The sequence below is a fragment of the Medicago sativa genome, chromosome 7, assembly GCF_051527215.1.
Source record: "Medicago sativa cultivar Bolivia chromosome 7, Bolivia_mono, whole genome shotgun sequence".
Lineage (NCBI taxonomy): Eukaryota > Viridiplantae > Streptophyta > Magnoliopsida > Fabales > Fabaceae > Medicago > Medicago sativa.
Genome location: NC_140755.1, coordinates 82,693,113 through 82,708,299, shown reverse-complemented (window position 1 = coordinate 82,708,299; position 15,187 = coordinate 82,693,113). Strand labels below are relative to the sequence as shown.

General features: G+C 30.3%; 1 protein-coding gene and 2 long non-coding RNA genes across 5 annotated transcripts; all 3 read right to left on the bottom strand.

Annotated features, from left to right (window-relative positions):
- Window positions 1-488: 488 nt before the first annotated feature.
- Window positions 489-1,204, bottom strand: LOC146909287 (uncharacterized). Its single transcript, XR_015020720.1, has 3 exons — window positions 1,032-1,204; window positions 857-940; window positions 489-731 (listed from the first exon to the last, which is right to left on the bottom strand). It is a non-coding gene; the product is annotated as an uncharacterized LOC146909287 (long non-coding RNA).
- A 3,239-nt stretch (window positions 1,205-4,443) lies between these two features.
- On the bottom strand, window positions 4,444-9,816 carry LOC146909286 (protein HEADING DATE 3A-like). 3 transcript variants are annotated; one of them, XM_085723774.1, is made up of 8 exons: window positions 9,269-9,816; window positions 8,968-9,165; window positions 8,792-8,876; window positions 8,613-8,666; window positions 5,701-5,913; window positions 5,555-5,616; window positions 5,413-5,453; window positions 4,444-5,039 (listed from the first exon to the last, which is right to left on the bottom strand). In XM_085723774.1, the coding sequence occupies exons 4-8, from the start codon at window positions 8,622-8,624 to the stop codon at window positions 4,813-4,815; spliced, it is 555 nt and encodes a 184-aa protein (XP_085579900.1). In that variant the 5' UTR covers window positions 8,625-8,666; window positions 8,792-8,876; window positions 8,968-9,165; window positions 9,269-9,816; the 3' UTR covers window positions 4,444-4,812. The 3 variants fall into 3 exon arrangements, with proteins under 3 accessions (XP_085579900.1, XP_085579901.1, XP_085579902.1); XM_085723775.1 differs by having other exon boundaries at window positions 5,701-5,970; window positions 8,968-9,815; XM_085723776.1 differs by lacking the exons at window positions 8,613-8,666; window positions 8,792-8,876; window positions 8,968-9,165; window positions 9,269-9,816 and adding an exon at window positions 6,777-7,251 and having other exon boundaries at window positions 5,701-6,692.
- Window positions 9,817-11,648: 1,832 nt separating this feature from the next.
- Window positions 11,649-15,132, bottom strand: LOC146909285 (uncharacterized). The gene is made up of 2 exons (XR_015017828.1): window positions 14,880-15,132; window positions 11,649-14,212 (listed from the first exon to the last, which is right to left on the bottom strand). It is a non-coding gene; the product is annotated as an uncharacterized LOC146909285 (long non-coding RNA).
- Between the last annotated feature and the right edge of the window lie 55 nt (window positions 15,133-15,187).

Genomic DNA, 15,187 nt, shown 5'->3' with positions numbered 1-15,187 from the left:
TAGACTTTACTTACCTCTTAGCCGAACTCATAATTATTAGGTTCTCCTTTCCCATGAGAACTGGAGGGTTAACATTAAAAAAAGTGATAGAGAGTTTGGAATGAGATATGATGAGATTTTAGAGAGTAAATGAGAGATATGTGAACTCTATATCACTAATACCTTTGATCAAGGACATGCCCAGTGTCTGACAACAACACATGTGATTACGTTCAATTCGTTCACTTTCTTAAATTTTTATCGATCAACATGTCAATATCAGTGTCGTGTCCACTGTCCAATGTTCATGTTAGTGTTTCATTATGTGAGGTGTAAGATAAATAAGAATTTAAAACATTTTATGTTAATAAAAGTAAATTCACGCTGCAACGACTGCAATAAGCATCACAACAACTACAATGTCTACAATCATTGTGTCCGCAACCGCATACGCGATCGCAATTTAAAACCATGTTACCATGTACAAGTTTGTTGTTCAACATATGATCAATAAGTTTCATTATACCTCTCACTTGTTTCAATGGTGGAACTTGTTGATGTAGTGGTACAAACAAACTTGTACATGGTGTAAGAAGTGTCTAAATGCTTCAAATGTTATATAAGTCTGGTATTAAACTTAGTAGTTGGCAAATGCATAAATATAAAAGACAGGTATGAATAAAATGGCATGAACTTACCAATACCAACATTGGAATGATGATAGTATAAGGGTATAACTCATGATATAATTCCTGCACCCCAAGAATAACTTTAAAACTAATTTGAAACGAAATCATTGGTAAATACTGCCTACTTAACTGTAAATAATTATATATTTTGTAATTTCAAAAGGTTGGAGGTTCATCAAAGAACTTACCACAGCTAGATCGAATTTTTCTTTTCTTCAGAAAAATAAGCCTCAAGGTTTTCTAATTCTTGTTCCTTGTGCAAGCTCAAATCACTTCCAAGAAGAAAACAAAATAGTGTTATTATCAACCTCAGACACTCAAAGAAATGGATCTCCAATACAGAAATCACGCATATATACTCACCATCAAAATCAGCAAAGTGTGTAGATCAAGGAGATCGTACGGTGGAAACTGTTCCGGAACTGCAACCTTCTGTGGAAATCACACGACTGAGTCTTCAGCAACCTCCACATCAGTTTGAGTGGATCGGTGGTTAGTTAGGGTTTTGTGTTTGAGTGTGAACTGTTTTAACTCACTGCGTGATATAAATTTGAATGAACTCACCAACTTACCTGCAAATATTCGTAATTTCACAAGCGAAGAACTTTTACAACAATACTAGATTTTAGATAGGAATATATCACTCATACATACTCATCATGAAAATAAGCATGGTGTATAAGTGTAGATCAAAAATTTCTTACAGGTGAAATCGTTCCGCCACTGTCATAGTTAACTATTGGTTAGTTAGGGTTTCTTCATTACTTAATTACGTGGTTTCTGTTTTGTGGGAATAGTAATATTTTAGAGAAGAAATGAAATATTTTGAAGAGATGGTGATTTCCATGCACACGTTCATGCTTTTTTCTTGTCGCTACACTTCGTAACAGAAAGCAACCTCAGCAAGTAAAGTAGCACTTGTTTTATAATCAGCAGAAAGGACCTGACTATCCCTGATCTATATAGTAGAAGACGAATGACTAATGATGTGAGCATTAAACTATATACAGTCAAAACACAAATAGGAAATTACAATTTAACACCAGATGCCCTTCTTAAGCATCATCTTTATCTTCAATGCCTTATTTGCTGATTCCACTTGGTGACTTTAACTATTTCTTTGAAGCCTAGTTCCTTTTGTTCACAAAAAGTATTATCTTTACATTAGTGCACCGGTTATAAATAAATACGTTAAATTATACTATAGGTCCTTTTAAGTTATTTAATTATAACAAATTGGTCGTCCAAGTTTTTTCGTATCACATAAGTCTTTTAAGTTAATTAATTATAACAAGTTGGTCATTTAAGTTTTTTCCGTATCAGTTAGGTCATTTAAATTGTTTAACTGTAACAATTTGAGGGACCTAAGTGTTACGAAAAATACTTAAAGACTAACTTGTTACAATTAAATAACTTAAAAGACAAAGTGATACAAAAAAATTTAAAGAACCAACATGTTATAAATAAATAACTTAAAGGATCTCCAATATAAATTAGCCTAAAAAATAATTGACAACTCTAGCAACAATAAAATTAAATTTTTATCTTTCATGTCACAAAAATATGTATACTTGACGTGTGTATATATGTTCATGTTTCAGCGTTGTAGACACCAACGCATGTGATTACATACAACTAAATCATTTTTTTTAAAGAGTCTTGTTAATCAATGCTCCCGGGACACTAGTTAAGGAGGTAAAAGTAGAAAGAAAAGTCAAATTTTGCATTGAAAAGAACACTTTTTTAACTTTAAAAAAGTAGAATACACAGTTTCCAATAGAATATTTCCTTTTATAATTCCTTAACCAGTGCCCCTGGGGCACTAGTTAACATTTCCCTTTTTTAAATTACTCTCAGCGTCGGACGTTTGAGTATCATGTCTGGTGTTTGGATAGGTGTTTCATAGTTTTAAAGTAATTATTTTATGGTTGACTATATATTGAATAACGAGTGTGTGCGTGTTACACACACGCACACTTACACACACTTTTTTCTTAAATGAATTTTTTTTTGGTTAGGTAACCTAGTGGCTAGAATTCACCTTATAAGGTAAATAAGTGGGGTGTCCGGGGTTCGAACCCCAACCCCTGCATAGAATAATGCATTGTCCTACCAACTGAGCTATACACACACTTTATTCACTATATAAAAATGCAATGAAATAAATCAGTTTATACAGAGTTATCTTAATTTAAATGAAAATATGAGTGTTTAAGTTTTAAAATATCTCAAAAGTTTGGTAAAAGAATCTCAAAATATGTTTAGCTAAGAAATACTTTGATCCTCAAAATATACGTGGACGTTATAAAAATTTATTTCACTTTGATCCTCAAAATTTTGTTCTAGTCCTTAAATTTTTTCATTGCAGTCCCTATATATTTTTTTACTTTTTTACATTTTGGTCCCTACATGATAATTGAACAACTAAAGTAAATAAAAATGACATCTTTTTTGCATTTAGACCCTTTTTATTTTTTCATTTTATTAATAACAATTTTGTGACAAAATTTATAAGTACTAATATGTTACACTTAATATTGGTTGTGATTTATGGTCTTTGGGAATTTGTTTATAGTGGATAAAAAAAAACCAAGTATTTTTTAAAAAAGTTAAACTAACACATCCAAATTGATAGCAAAAAAAAATCAAACATCATCGGACTAACTATTAAAATCAAACTCTACTACTATTTGATTTTTAGGAACAAGAATATACCTGACCAACTAATTTATAGTTTTTATTTCTTTTATGGATCTTGTTAACGAGTGCACTATTTAATGATTCTTAATTAAAATAATATTTATTATTTAAAAAGTCAAATAGTTCAATATACAATGCATTGAATCCATTGCTATCTATTGTAACCAAAAAAAAAAAGAATCCATTGCTATCTATAAAAAAACAACTTATTATCTCTGGTCACTATTATAAACAAAACTCAATTTTTTTAAATACATCGAATAATTAATATATTTAGTTTTTATTGTATATTGCATACATTAATTATTTAATTTATCTAAAGTTTGTTAAAAAGTGCTTTTAACATACGCGTTAACATTTCCCTTCTCTTTTAAGCAAAAAAAATTTCATTAAACTAACCAGGTACTCAACCCAACTAATTTATAGTGATTACTTTCTTTAATTTCCCCAGATCAAAAATGTTTATCTACAGTGATTACTCTTGGAGAATAGGACATAACTAAACTTCGAACTTACATCAATCACGTGTGTAAAATAGCTATCAAAATATGACAAATTCTAATATGGACCAGTTGCCTAATATGTTCCACCATGGATCAGTTTTTTTTTTTTTTTAATCTTAATGGTTAGATTTACATAGTCTCGATGTTATTGTGATACACCTTCTGCACATGATTTTTTTTTTCTAATTCCAATTCTTTCTACTCTCTAATTTTCCTTCTTTAATTATTCATATCCAAATTTATTTTTATTAAATCAGCATTCAGCAGACTTGTTTTTTTTTTTTTTCAACTTAAGATTTCTTGATTTCTTTTGCTGTTATCTTCATCCCATCCATCATTTTTCATCATCATCATCACTTCTTCACCACAAACAATAACACAAAATCAAAAATTAAAAATTTCAGATCGTAGGTTTATTTAATAGTACTACAAACCGTTTTTTTTTGTTGAAGAAAAGTACTACTAACCGTTAACATTATTTCTAGTAAAGTGAGTATAGGCCATTTATTTTGACAAAACCCCAAATGTAAAATAAATCTTGTAAATAAAAGATTGGTAAGAAAGAAAAGGGCTTCATATAATTCAAAGTCCAAACAACTTATACCACCATTGATGCAGCAACACCTGCAACCCTCATTTCCTTTTCTGTTTGATATAAGAAATTTAGGGTAAAGACGAGTCTAAAAAAAGAGATCTTATAGCTCAATAAACACTCAAATGAATTTCACTTTACTTCTCTATGAGAATACTACTGAAACTCAAATATAATACTTCCAAATTCGAAATTTGCCCTTTTATCACTTCTGATGTTAGCCACCCTCATTACTTGTGTATGTATATATCTATAACATTTAGTTTTTTTTTTTTTTTTTTTTATTTTTTTTTATAGTGTTTACTACCTAAGTTTGCATTAAAACTATTATTCATGTAATAAAGCTAACTCATCTAAAGGTTCTTCCCCCAGAGCCAGTTTCCCTTTGACAATTGAAGAAGACAGCAGCAACCGGTGATCCAAGATCGTAAAATTCAATGAATTCTCTTGTATTGAAATTTTGTCGCCATCCCGGAGCATAAACTCTTTGACTGCACCGTTGACGCAATAATACAAACACGTAACGATGAATCCCTAAATTGGGTCGTGGCTTTTCATAACTTACAACCTCATTACCTGTGCATATCAATTAAAACCACAATTAGCCTTTATATATTTTCAAAAAAGAAAGATGTTAAATTGTTAATTGTATAATGATTTTTATAGTAACTATTTTTAAAAATTTCAACATACAATCATTTTTTTTTGTATGAAAACTATTTTAAAATATTAAATGATTTTTATGTTTCCACCATGCCCTAAAATGCAAATGCTGACTTCTATAATTAGGAGAGTATAGAAGTGTGGCTTTTTCATAAAAGAAAGTTTGAAATAATAATTATGCTTGAATTTTTTTCGTTGATCTTATTACTATTAATAAATTATCCATTAAACTTCTAATTCTTGTTTACTCTTTGGCCTATGAAATGGATGGAAATAACATACATACCAAAACTAGCCGCATTAGTTGCTGGAATATCAGTCACCATCCTAAAATCCATCGAGAGAAAGATGTTGTTACAATATTATTCAACTAAAATATCATAGATATTAAATGTTCAACCGTAAGCAAAGTGATTTATATAACTCACCAATGAAGGTACTCCCTAAAACTGGGGTAACTTGGACTAGGAGCATCTGGATCTACCAAAACCTGCATTAGAATCAAGTTAAATATTAGAAACAAGAATATGATAATATACTAAATATAGACATAGCAACTACCTAATGCAATTACCAGGGTGTAGAAGGTTGTTGGGTCATTGACGCCAATAATCACTTGGGGTTGATTGGCAACTTGAGAAGGTTTAAGCTCACGACCATTGGTAACAGTCCTATTACCGTAGGTGACTAAGAGAGGAATAGAACTTTCAAAGGGGTCTAATACATCCCCTATTACACGCCCAACAGCAAGAGGATTTGGCCTGCCACCAGTTGCCATCTCAAACTCCTACACACAACTTTGCCTTAGGGTTTTGAGTACAACAACACCAGCCCAGAGCTAGAGCTATTTATTTATACAGGAAAAGCAGGGGAGATGAGAATCAGATATTCGTTTATTGCTATGTAGCTTATAAATTTGTTCATATTTATGATTATGAAATGCAAATTCAGGGATATGCAGTGCTTAACAAAATGAAAGATAGTTATTATATTCATAAAACAAGACTTTAATATATTTGTGGTCCCTATAAGCTTTTTTTTTTTTTTTTCTATTTCCCTTGGGTCCTTATAATTTTTCTGGTCCCCTAGCTATACTATATATTATTTCATTTTAGTCCCTGTAGTATATATTTTTCTTCATTTTTGCCCCTATTGTATAAAATTTTACATTTTAGTCCCCAAATAATTTTCATTTTAGTCCGTAAAGTATATAATTTTACATTTTGGTCCCTATATTTTTTCACAATAGGTCCCTATAATGTATTTTTTTCACAATCTAGTCCCTAACATAAATGACTAGCTGTAGGACTGGACAAAAAATCAGTATCCGACCCAAACTGCCCGGACCGAATGAACCGAAACACTTCGGGTCGGGTTTGTCGGATAAACCGGGTTGGACGGTTGCAAATAAATGGGTTTCTTTGGGTTGTTGGGGTCGGTTTCGGGTGGCCTAAATTGTCCCAACGGTATCCGAGCCCGTCCGACTTTTCTTCTAAAAGGCTTGCTAGATCTATCACGTGGCTCAATAGAAGGCTTTACTACTTTCTCTTCACCCAATAAAGTATTCTGTCAAAAGGAGAAATGGAGTATGTAAGTTAATATAATAATAATAATTATAATTATGATAAAGTTCCAGCTGTATATCAATACCCCTATCTCTCTTAACCTTTCCCATTTCAACCCATCATCAACATCAATACGTCTGCCACCACTCTCTCCTCATTCATCGTCTATTCCTCCTTATTTCAATAAATCCAGAAACCACAACCCCTTCAATACCTTTGAACATGCCATGAATTTATTGTAAACTATTGCTAATTGATTTTCTTTCTTGGTCTTCAACCATTCTTTTTCTTTTTCTTTTCCTTTCTCTCTGATTTTTCAGTTACTAATCCTTTGGATGAAGTTGTGTTTTTCTGAATTTCTTCTTGCAACGAGTTTTTTTTCTCTATCAACGAACTCCGACGAAACTCGACCGCTCACCCGGCAAACCGTCAAAACCGAAACCGATCTAACCCACAACACCAAATGGACGGAGATGGACTTGAACTTCTCACCCGTCGGCCTACTCGGTTTGGAATTTTGAGCCCGAATTCCGACCGAGCCCGACCGTTGTCCACCACTAACTAGCTGAATATAAGGAGTAAACAAAAAATTTATTTTCAAGGACTTGCACAATATTGAAACCAAAAATGAAACAAAATTTTATGAAGACCACTTAAAAAAATCATCCCAAAAGTATGAAGAGTTCAGTTTTGTACATGGATAAAAGCATTTAAACCTTGGGAGTTTTTTTTTTTTTTTTGAGGGGTTAAACCTTAGAGATAGATTACGGATAATCCCTAAAAAAAAAAAAAAGATAGATTAGGGATAAATTTATTTGAGATCTAAATTTTTTTAAAAGAATAAAACAAAAAATTGGAAAGAAGATGATAAATTTGAAAGGTTTTGTAGAACTTGATATTAAGTTGTACCAAAAAAAAAAGAACTTGATATTAAGAATAATAAAGAGAAAAACGGTGTACTTTTTAAATGTTTGTTTGTAACTATCATAGTTTAAAATCGATATGAGATGGCATGTATAATTTAGAATTGTTCATTTGTATCTATTAAATTTAAAATTGATTTTTTTTATGGGACAAGCTAACTAATGCCTCTGAGGCACTAGTTAAGGAAGTTAAAAGAGAATTTTTTAGTTAATAGTGACACTTTTCATCATGTATGCAGATATATAATACTATTACTTACTAAAATATCCAGATCAATATCTAAATGATGAGATATGATTCAACATACGTGTAAAACTAGACTTAGTCTATGGTGCACAAGCAAGATAATATTGTAGTATGCATGTTTTCAAATTAGAGATTGCATCACGTGATGCGACATCAATTTTGCGGTTGCAGAAACATCTGCAATTGCATTAGGCCACAATTACGATGTGATTGTAAATCACAATAAAAATTGCTTGGTAAAGTTACAAAGGCCGCATCGATCAACTTCAGGCCACAACACACTATGTAGTGCTATCAAATATTAATTTTGTAGCTTTCATCTCCTTCATATCATAAATTTAGGGTTATAAAGGGATTAACGATATTTTAAAATGATAGAGTGGCAAAATTCTTTGTCAGCCTTTACTTACCTCTTAGCCGAACTCATGATTATTAGGGTCTCCTTTCCCATGAGAACTGGAGGGTTAACATTAAAAAAAGTGATAGAGAGTTCGGAACCGCATACGCGGTCTCAATTTAAAACCATGTTACCATGTACAAGTTTGTTTTTCAACATATGATCAATAAGTTTCATTATACCTCTCACTTGTTTCAATGGTGGAACTTGTTGATGTAGTGGTACAAACAAACTTGTACATGGTGTAAGAAGTGTCTAAATGCTTCAAATGTTATATAAGTCTGGTATAAAACTTAGTAGTTGGCAAATGCATAAATATAAAAGACAGGTATGAATAAAATGGCATGAACTTACCAATACCAACATTGGAATGATGATAGTATAAGGGTATAACTCATGATATAATTCCTGCACCCCAAGAATAACTTTAAAACTAATTTGAAACGAAATCATTGGTAAATACTGCCTACTTAACTGTAAATAATTATATATTTTGTAATTTCAAAAGGTTGGAGGTTCATCAAAGAACTTACCACAGCTAGATCGAATTTTTTCTTTTCTTCAGAAAAATAAGCCTCAAGGTTTTCTAATTCTTGTTCCTTGTGCAAGCTCAAATCACTTCCAAGAAGAAAACAAAACAGTGTTATTATCAACCTCAGACACTCAAAGAAATGGATCTCAAATACAGAAATCAAGCATATATACTCACTATCAAAATCAGCAAAGTGTGTAGATCAAGGAGATCGTACGGTGGAAACTGTTCCGGAACTGCAACCTTCTATGGAAATCGCACGACTGAGTCTTCTAGCAACCTCCACATCAGTTTGAGTGGATCGGTGGTTAGTTAGGGTTTTGTGTTTGAGTGTGAACTGTTTTAACTCACTGAGTGTCCTTTTTCACCTTTGATCTGTGATTTGGGGGATTAATAAGATTTTTTTTTAGATAGAGATGAAAATTAGGACGGTTTGATGGAAAAAATCTGTTGTGAGGTGGTGGTGGGGCGAGCGTACCTTGGAGGGGTGATTTCGTAAGTAACGGCTGCCACTACCGTCTTCCAGAACTAGATAGATATTTTCTGTTTTATTTTCTTTATTTTTTTTTTGTTTTTAGTCCCTGTAAAATATTTTGTTTTTGAAAATAGTCCTGGTCCCAGGGACTATTTTCAAAAGTAAAATATTTTGCAGGGACCTTTTTGCAAATCATCACAAAAGTGGGGCCAGAGACCAAAACGAGACATATTTGCAGAGACAAAAAATAACAAAAAAAATTTACAGGGACTAAAACCAAAATGAGGTATATTTGCAGGGACCAAAACAATATTTTAGCCTTTTTGTTATAACCAGAATTAGATACTTTCTACTAGTTCAGAGGGTTTGGCATATTTTAACTTTATTATCATTTATCATCATCATTATTATTACTATTTTTGGAGAAACATAAAACTCGGGCATTTATTGGACGGTAAACTACTTTTCTACACTGTTGTTGATGATGATGAATCAATGCAAGCATAAAAGTACAAAACGATAAAACCCTGAGGGAGTTCATGGACTTTTTTCATTTTTCATAATAATAATAATATTCCTAAAAAACTAAAAAAATATTATTATTATTATTATTATTATTATTATTATTATTATTATAGTATTATTATCCGTCAAAATATAATTTAAAAATCATAAAAAAATTTAAAAAGTAGATTTTTTTATTTGAAAATTATATATTAATTTTTTTTTAAAAACAATGGCAATTATATTTTCCGAAAATAAATTATAATTTAATAAAAAAATCTAATTTCTTATTCTTTTATGAAAATTCTAATTTTAAAAAAAATATTTTTTTCAGAAATTTCAGAATATATAATATTCAAAAAAATTAATTTTATATCGAAATTTATACAAAAAAAATAAATTCAGAAAATTATTTTAATATTTTAAAATTTATTTTCAGAATTTTTAAATTTATTTTCAGATTTTTCGAAATTTTTTTATAATTTTCAGATTTTTTTCGGAATTTTTTTATGATTTTTAAATTTATTTTCATATTTTTTAATTTTAAAAACAATTTTCAGAATTTTTAAAATATTTTTTTAAAATTTAATATTATGTGGCACGCCACGTCAGCGCCACGTGGCAAAAGTTGCACAGTCAGCAACTGCCACGTGGCCAAAACATGCCAAGTCAGCTCTACAGTGGGGCCAGGGACCATTTTCAAACAAATTTTTTTTTACAGGGACGTAATTCAAACTTTTTTTTTGACAGGGACGAAAATCAAAACACGCCTATATTACAAGGACGAAAATCATATTTAAACCTAATTAAAAAACATTATTTGGGGTTACATATTTTTGTGGTTGTTTATGCCATTATTCACTCTCAGTTGATTAGAAACATAGAAAATTTAAAGACCAATTTATTGGTTAGAACAAAAGATACATGATAGGATGAACTACGAAATCTTGTCTCAATCCAATATTTTATGAGTCAACAGTATATGATAGTTGAATCCCATCAAATCATATGCTCTCTCTCTAGTTATAAAACTTATTTTAAATATAAAAATTGAATTATACAGATGTATATATATGGTGAGAGATAAATAAAATTACATCGCCGTAACATTTAAGTAATGTTACACCACTCTATAACTTTTTGACGAATACAAATTTTACAAAACCTAGTTTGAAATTTACATCATATATATCATCAATGTAAAATAGTACACAAAACTATAACCATTTGATATGTTATCGTGATAGATCAAGATTCACGATAATAAATAAAACTGCACAATGTTGATGAGTTTCAAAGATATTTCAAATGATTTTAGATTTATGTAAAATTTTACATGAATAATCTATATAACATAAATTTAAAATCTGATGATGGATTTTGTAAAATGTGTTTTCGTTAAATAAAATGATCTATACCCATTTGATATGTTATTGAATGGTTCAACATTATCTATATGTAATTCCAGTGCAATTTGGTCTCTCCCACATATATTAAATAAAATGATATTAATGCTAAAAGTGTTACAAAAAAAATAGAAATATTAATTGAAATAATATTTTTCATGAAAAGTTAGTTAATAGTTTTCTAATAATTTTTTTATGGGAAATGCTAACCGGTGCCCCCGGGGCACTGGTTAAGGATATGAAAAAGGAAACTATATAGTAGTTAATGCATTGAAATTGTGTAATTAATTTATAATAAAGTCAAAAACAGTTTCCTTTTATGGTAATAATTCCCTTTTATGGTATGCTTAACCAGTGCCCCGGGGGCACCGGTTAGCAGGACCCTTTTTTTATTTGTATGTAAACATTTTCTTGAGGGAAATTTTACCATTTTATATAATATCACTAAAAAAAAATTTATTGAAATAGAGATATTTAAAATTAAATTATTTTAGAAAAATTTATAAAAAAAGAAAAATTAAGCTCCAACGAAGATGAATATTTCACATTGGAGTGTGCATCTGTATGTTGGGTGTTCTTCTGGTGTGCAACTCGGCGGCTTATGTGCGACTTGTGGCCTACGCCTCCTATTTGTTCAGGGCGGGCAGCATGAACTCTGACTCGATCCTGTTATTCAATCCCAATGCTGAGATGCTCAATTGACTCCTTAACCTTGATAGGAAGATGAGTTATTCAATCATTCGTGCATAAGGGCGAGAAACTTTGAATGAACTAATGTGAATGGGTGTAAGCCTCACTGCTCGGAAACACCCAATGCTGACCACACTGGGAGAGATATGTCTTCCTTATTCAGTGGTTAGTGTTGGTAAAGTTAGAGTGCCAAGCGCTGGAATGAAAGCAGTGCCCTGACGTCATACACTTTTATTGTAGTTTTTTAATAAATCAAATATTGTTTAATCACAAGGTATTTTTGTCATTTACATATAATATTTATCACATCCTTATTAGTCTTTCTAAATATATAATATTTAGTTACTTACATGTTGGGTGCACATCAAATAAATGATAGAATAAGACTATAACATGTCTCTTATCACATTGTGTTATTATCTAAGAGTATTTCTTTATCATGATCATCAATCAAAATTTATGGGATAACTTTTCAAGTTTACTAGATTTATTTCAGGGAATAAATTTTTCTAGAATATAAGAATCGATGAGAGTTTTATTCTTTGATTTTTTAAAAAAAATATATTTAGTTAATATTACAATAATTTCATGAACCATTATAGTAGGGAGGTTTATAGGTAATATAAATTAGAGAAATGCTAACCGGTGCCCCGAACACTAGTTAAGGAAATCAATATAGAAATATTGTATTGGAAAATATGAAAAAATTGTGTATTTAACTTTTTGAATGTCAATAATTTGTTGTTTTTAATGAGAAATTTCTATTTTAACTTTCTCAGCTAGTGCCCCAGGATACTAGTTATTCTCATCATGATGGAAACTTCTTTATTCTCACCCTTTTCTTTGTGAAAGTTTTTCTATATCAAGGAACATTTTATATTGGGATATAAAATATAATAAATTTGTAACAAATAAAAGAATAAATATTTTTATTATTTTATTCGCAGGAATCTACAAAGAAAACATGAAACAAACACACCCTTAACTTCCAACAATTGTTCACATCCAAAGATTTGGCTAATATAAAGCAAGTAGTAAATACGCATAATTCCAAATGATTCAAATGAGCCTAATCTCACTGCCAAAGGGGTTCGAAAATGCCGATTATCTTTAAATCAATTGGTTGAAAATCTACCCTCCAACCTTAGTATCCTAGGTTCAACATATACTCTAGCAATCTTGCTTGTTCTCACACTCCTACACACAAACTTGTCGTCTTGAAAACATGGCTGATGGTCAATCCAAAAGTTCGAAAAATCTCAAAATTGATTGAATAATAAAAGGCTGTAACATTCTCTACGTTGTCCCTAGAACATATTCGCTCAGTGACATTTTATGAATAAATTTATTTTTATATTTGAGTGCTTATCATACGCATTACTTCAACATAAAGCAGGTATTTATACGACTAAAACAAAACAGATATTGCGGGCACTACACTAACATGATATAAGTTTTTTTTAATAGTTAAGAAAACGACATATTGATTGAAATATTTGGTAAACCATGTAGAGTATGAGACTTTGTCCTCGTAATCTTAGCTCAGTTGGTTGGGACAACGCATAAAATATGCAAGGTCCGGTGTTCAAACCCCGACCAAAAAAAAAAAAATGTATGAGACTTTATTTTAAGATTGGTTGAAGTACCTCTTTTAATTCTTTAATATCTTCCTATTCAAAAAGAAGATTCCTTTAATATCTTTTACTCATCAAAACAAATCATAAGATTGGTTGAAGTACCTCTTTTAATTCTTTAATATCTTCCTATTCAAAAAGAAGATTCCTTTAATATCTTTTAATATCTTCCTAATCTAAAGTTAATTCATTTTTTCTTTTAAGTTAAAAAAGTTCAAGCGTAGACTTTAAAACTCAAAAACACAAACATAGAAACTTAACGATGACAATAAGAATAAATTTAATTTTGTCAAAAAAAAAAAATTAATGTTTTATTGTATTGTAAAAGGTCTTGCTATCAAGTTTTTCGGATATTCTTTAAAGATTATTAATAAAGAAGTTATTCTTAAAAATAGTTAAAGATTTTAATTTCAAATGCAATAAATACAAAGATTTTGATGAAATATTACCACTTTAGGTGCTTAAAGAGTGTCTGAAGACATTCGTTAACATTTTTTTATTTTATATTATATTTTAAGGAGAAGAATATGTTTTACCCAACAATTTATAGTGAAACTGGTGGACAAAAATCACACACTACGTCTCCGATAACAGGACAAAACTTTATTCAAGCCGACATCAAAGTGTGTAAACTTAACTATCAAAATTTTAGCCAATAAAATACCTGCTAGTGGATTGACCTGGATCATCAGAATTCAATGCCATATTTGACCCTATAAAGTAAAACAGATATAGATATATGCTAATGGAGAAAGCAAGCATAAATGGAAAACAAGATATCAGATATGAATAAAATGGAATTAATTTTAGGAAAATGCTACTTCTCTAGAAAAATAGCATCAAGAATTTTTCAAGACACAATTGGCAAGTTTTAATTGCATGATATATTTATTCACTTCCTATTTTTCAGCCACACTTCCTAAAGTTTTAATTGCTCTTTATTCTTGAAGAATTTTTGATGTTTTTTTCTAGACATATAGCATTGCTCTTAATTTTATCTAAAGTTCATTCACCAGGAAAAAACATCTAAAGTTAGATCGAGCTCACCGAAACTGAGATAATACTAGTATAGTTCAGAATATTTAATTTCTTCAAAAACAAAACTTAGGATATAAATTTGAATGAACTCACCAAGAAAAAACACCTAAAGTTTGATTGAGCTCACCGAAACTGAGATAATACTAGTATAGTTCAGGATATTTAATTTCTTCAAAAAACAAAACTTAGGATATAAATTTGAATGAACTCACCAACTTACCTGCAAATATTCGCAGAACTTTTACAACAATACTAGATTTTAGATAGGAATATATCACTCATATATACATACTCATCTTGAAAATAAGCATGGTGTATAAGTGTAGATCAAGAATTTCTTACAGGTGAAATCGTTCCGCCACTGTCATAGTTAACTATTGGTTAGTTAGGGTTTCTTCACCTTGCTTAATTATGTGGTTTCTGTTTTGTGGGAATAGTAATATTTTAGAGAAGAAATGAAATATTTTGAAGAGATTGTGATTTCCTTGCTAATGGAGATGGTCTCATAGGTGACGGTAGCCACTGAATACTAAACAGTAAGCTGAAGATATTTTCATTTTTCCCTTCCAGCTGGAGATATTATCTACTTCAAAGGGTTTTGTTTTGGGATATTTTCATTTTTCCCTTTCACCTATATATATATATATATA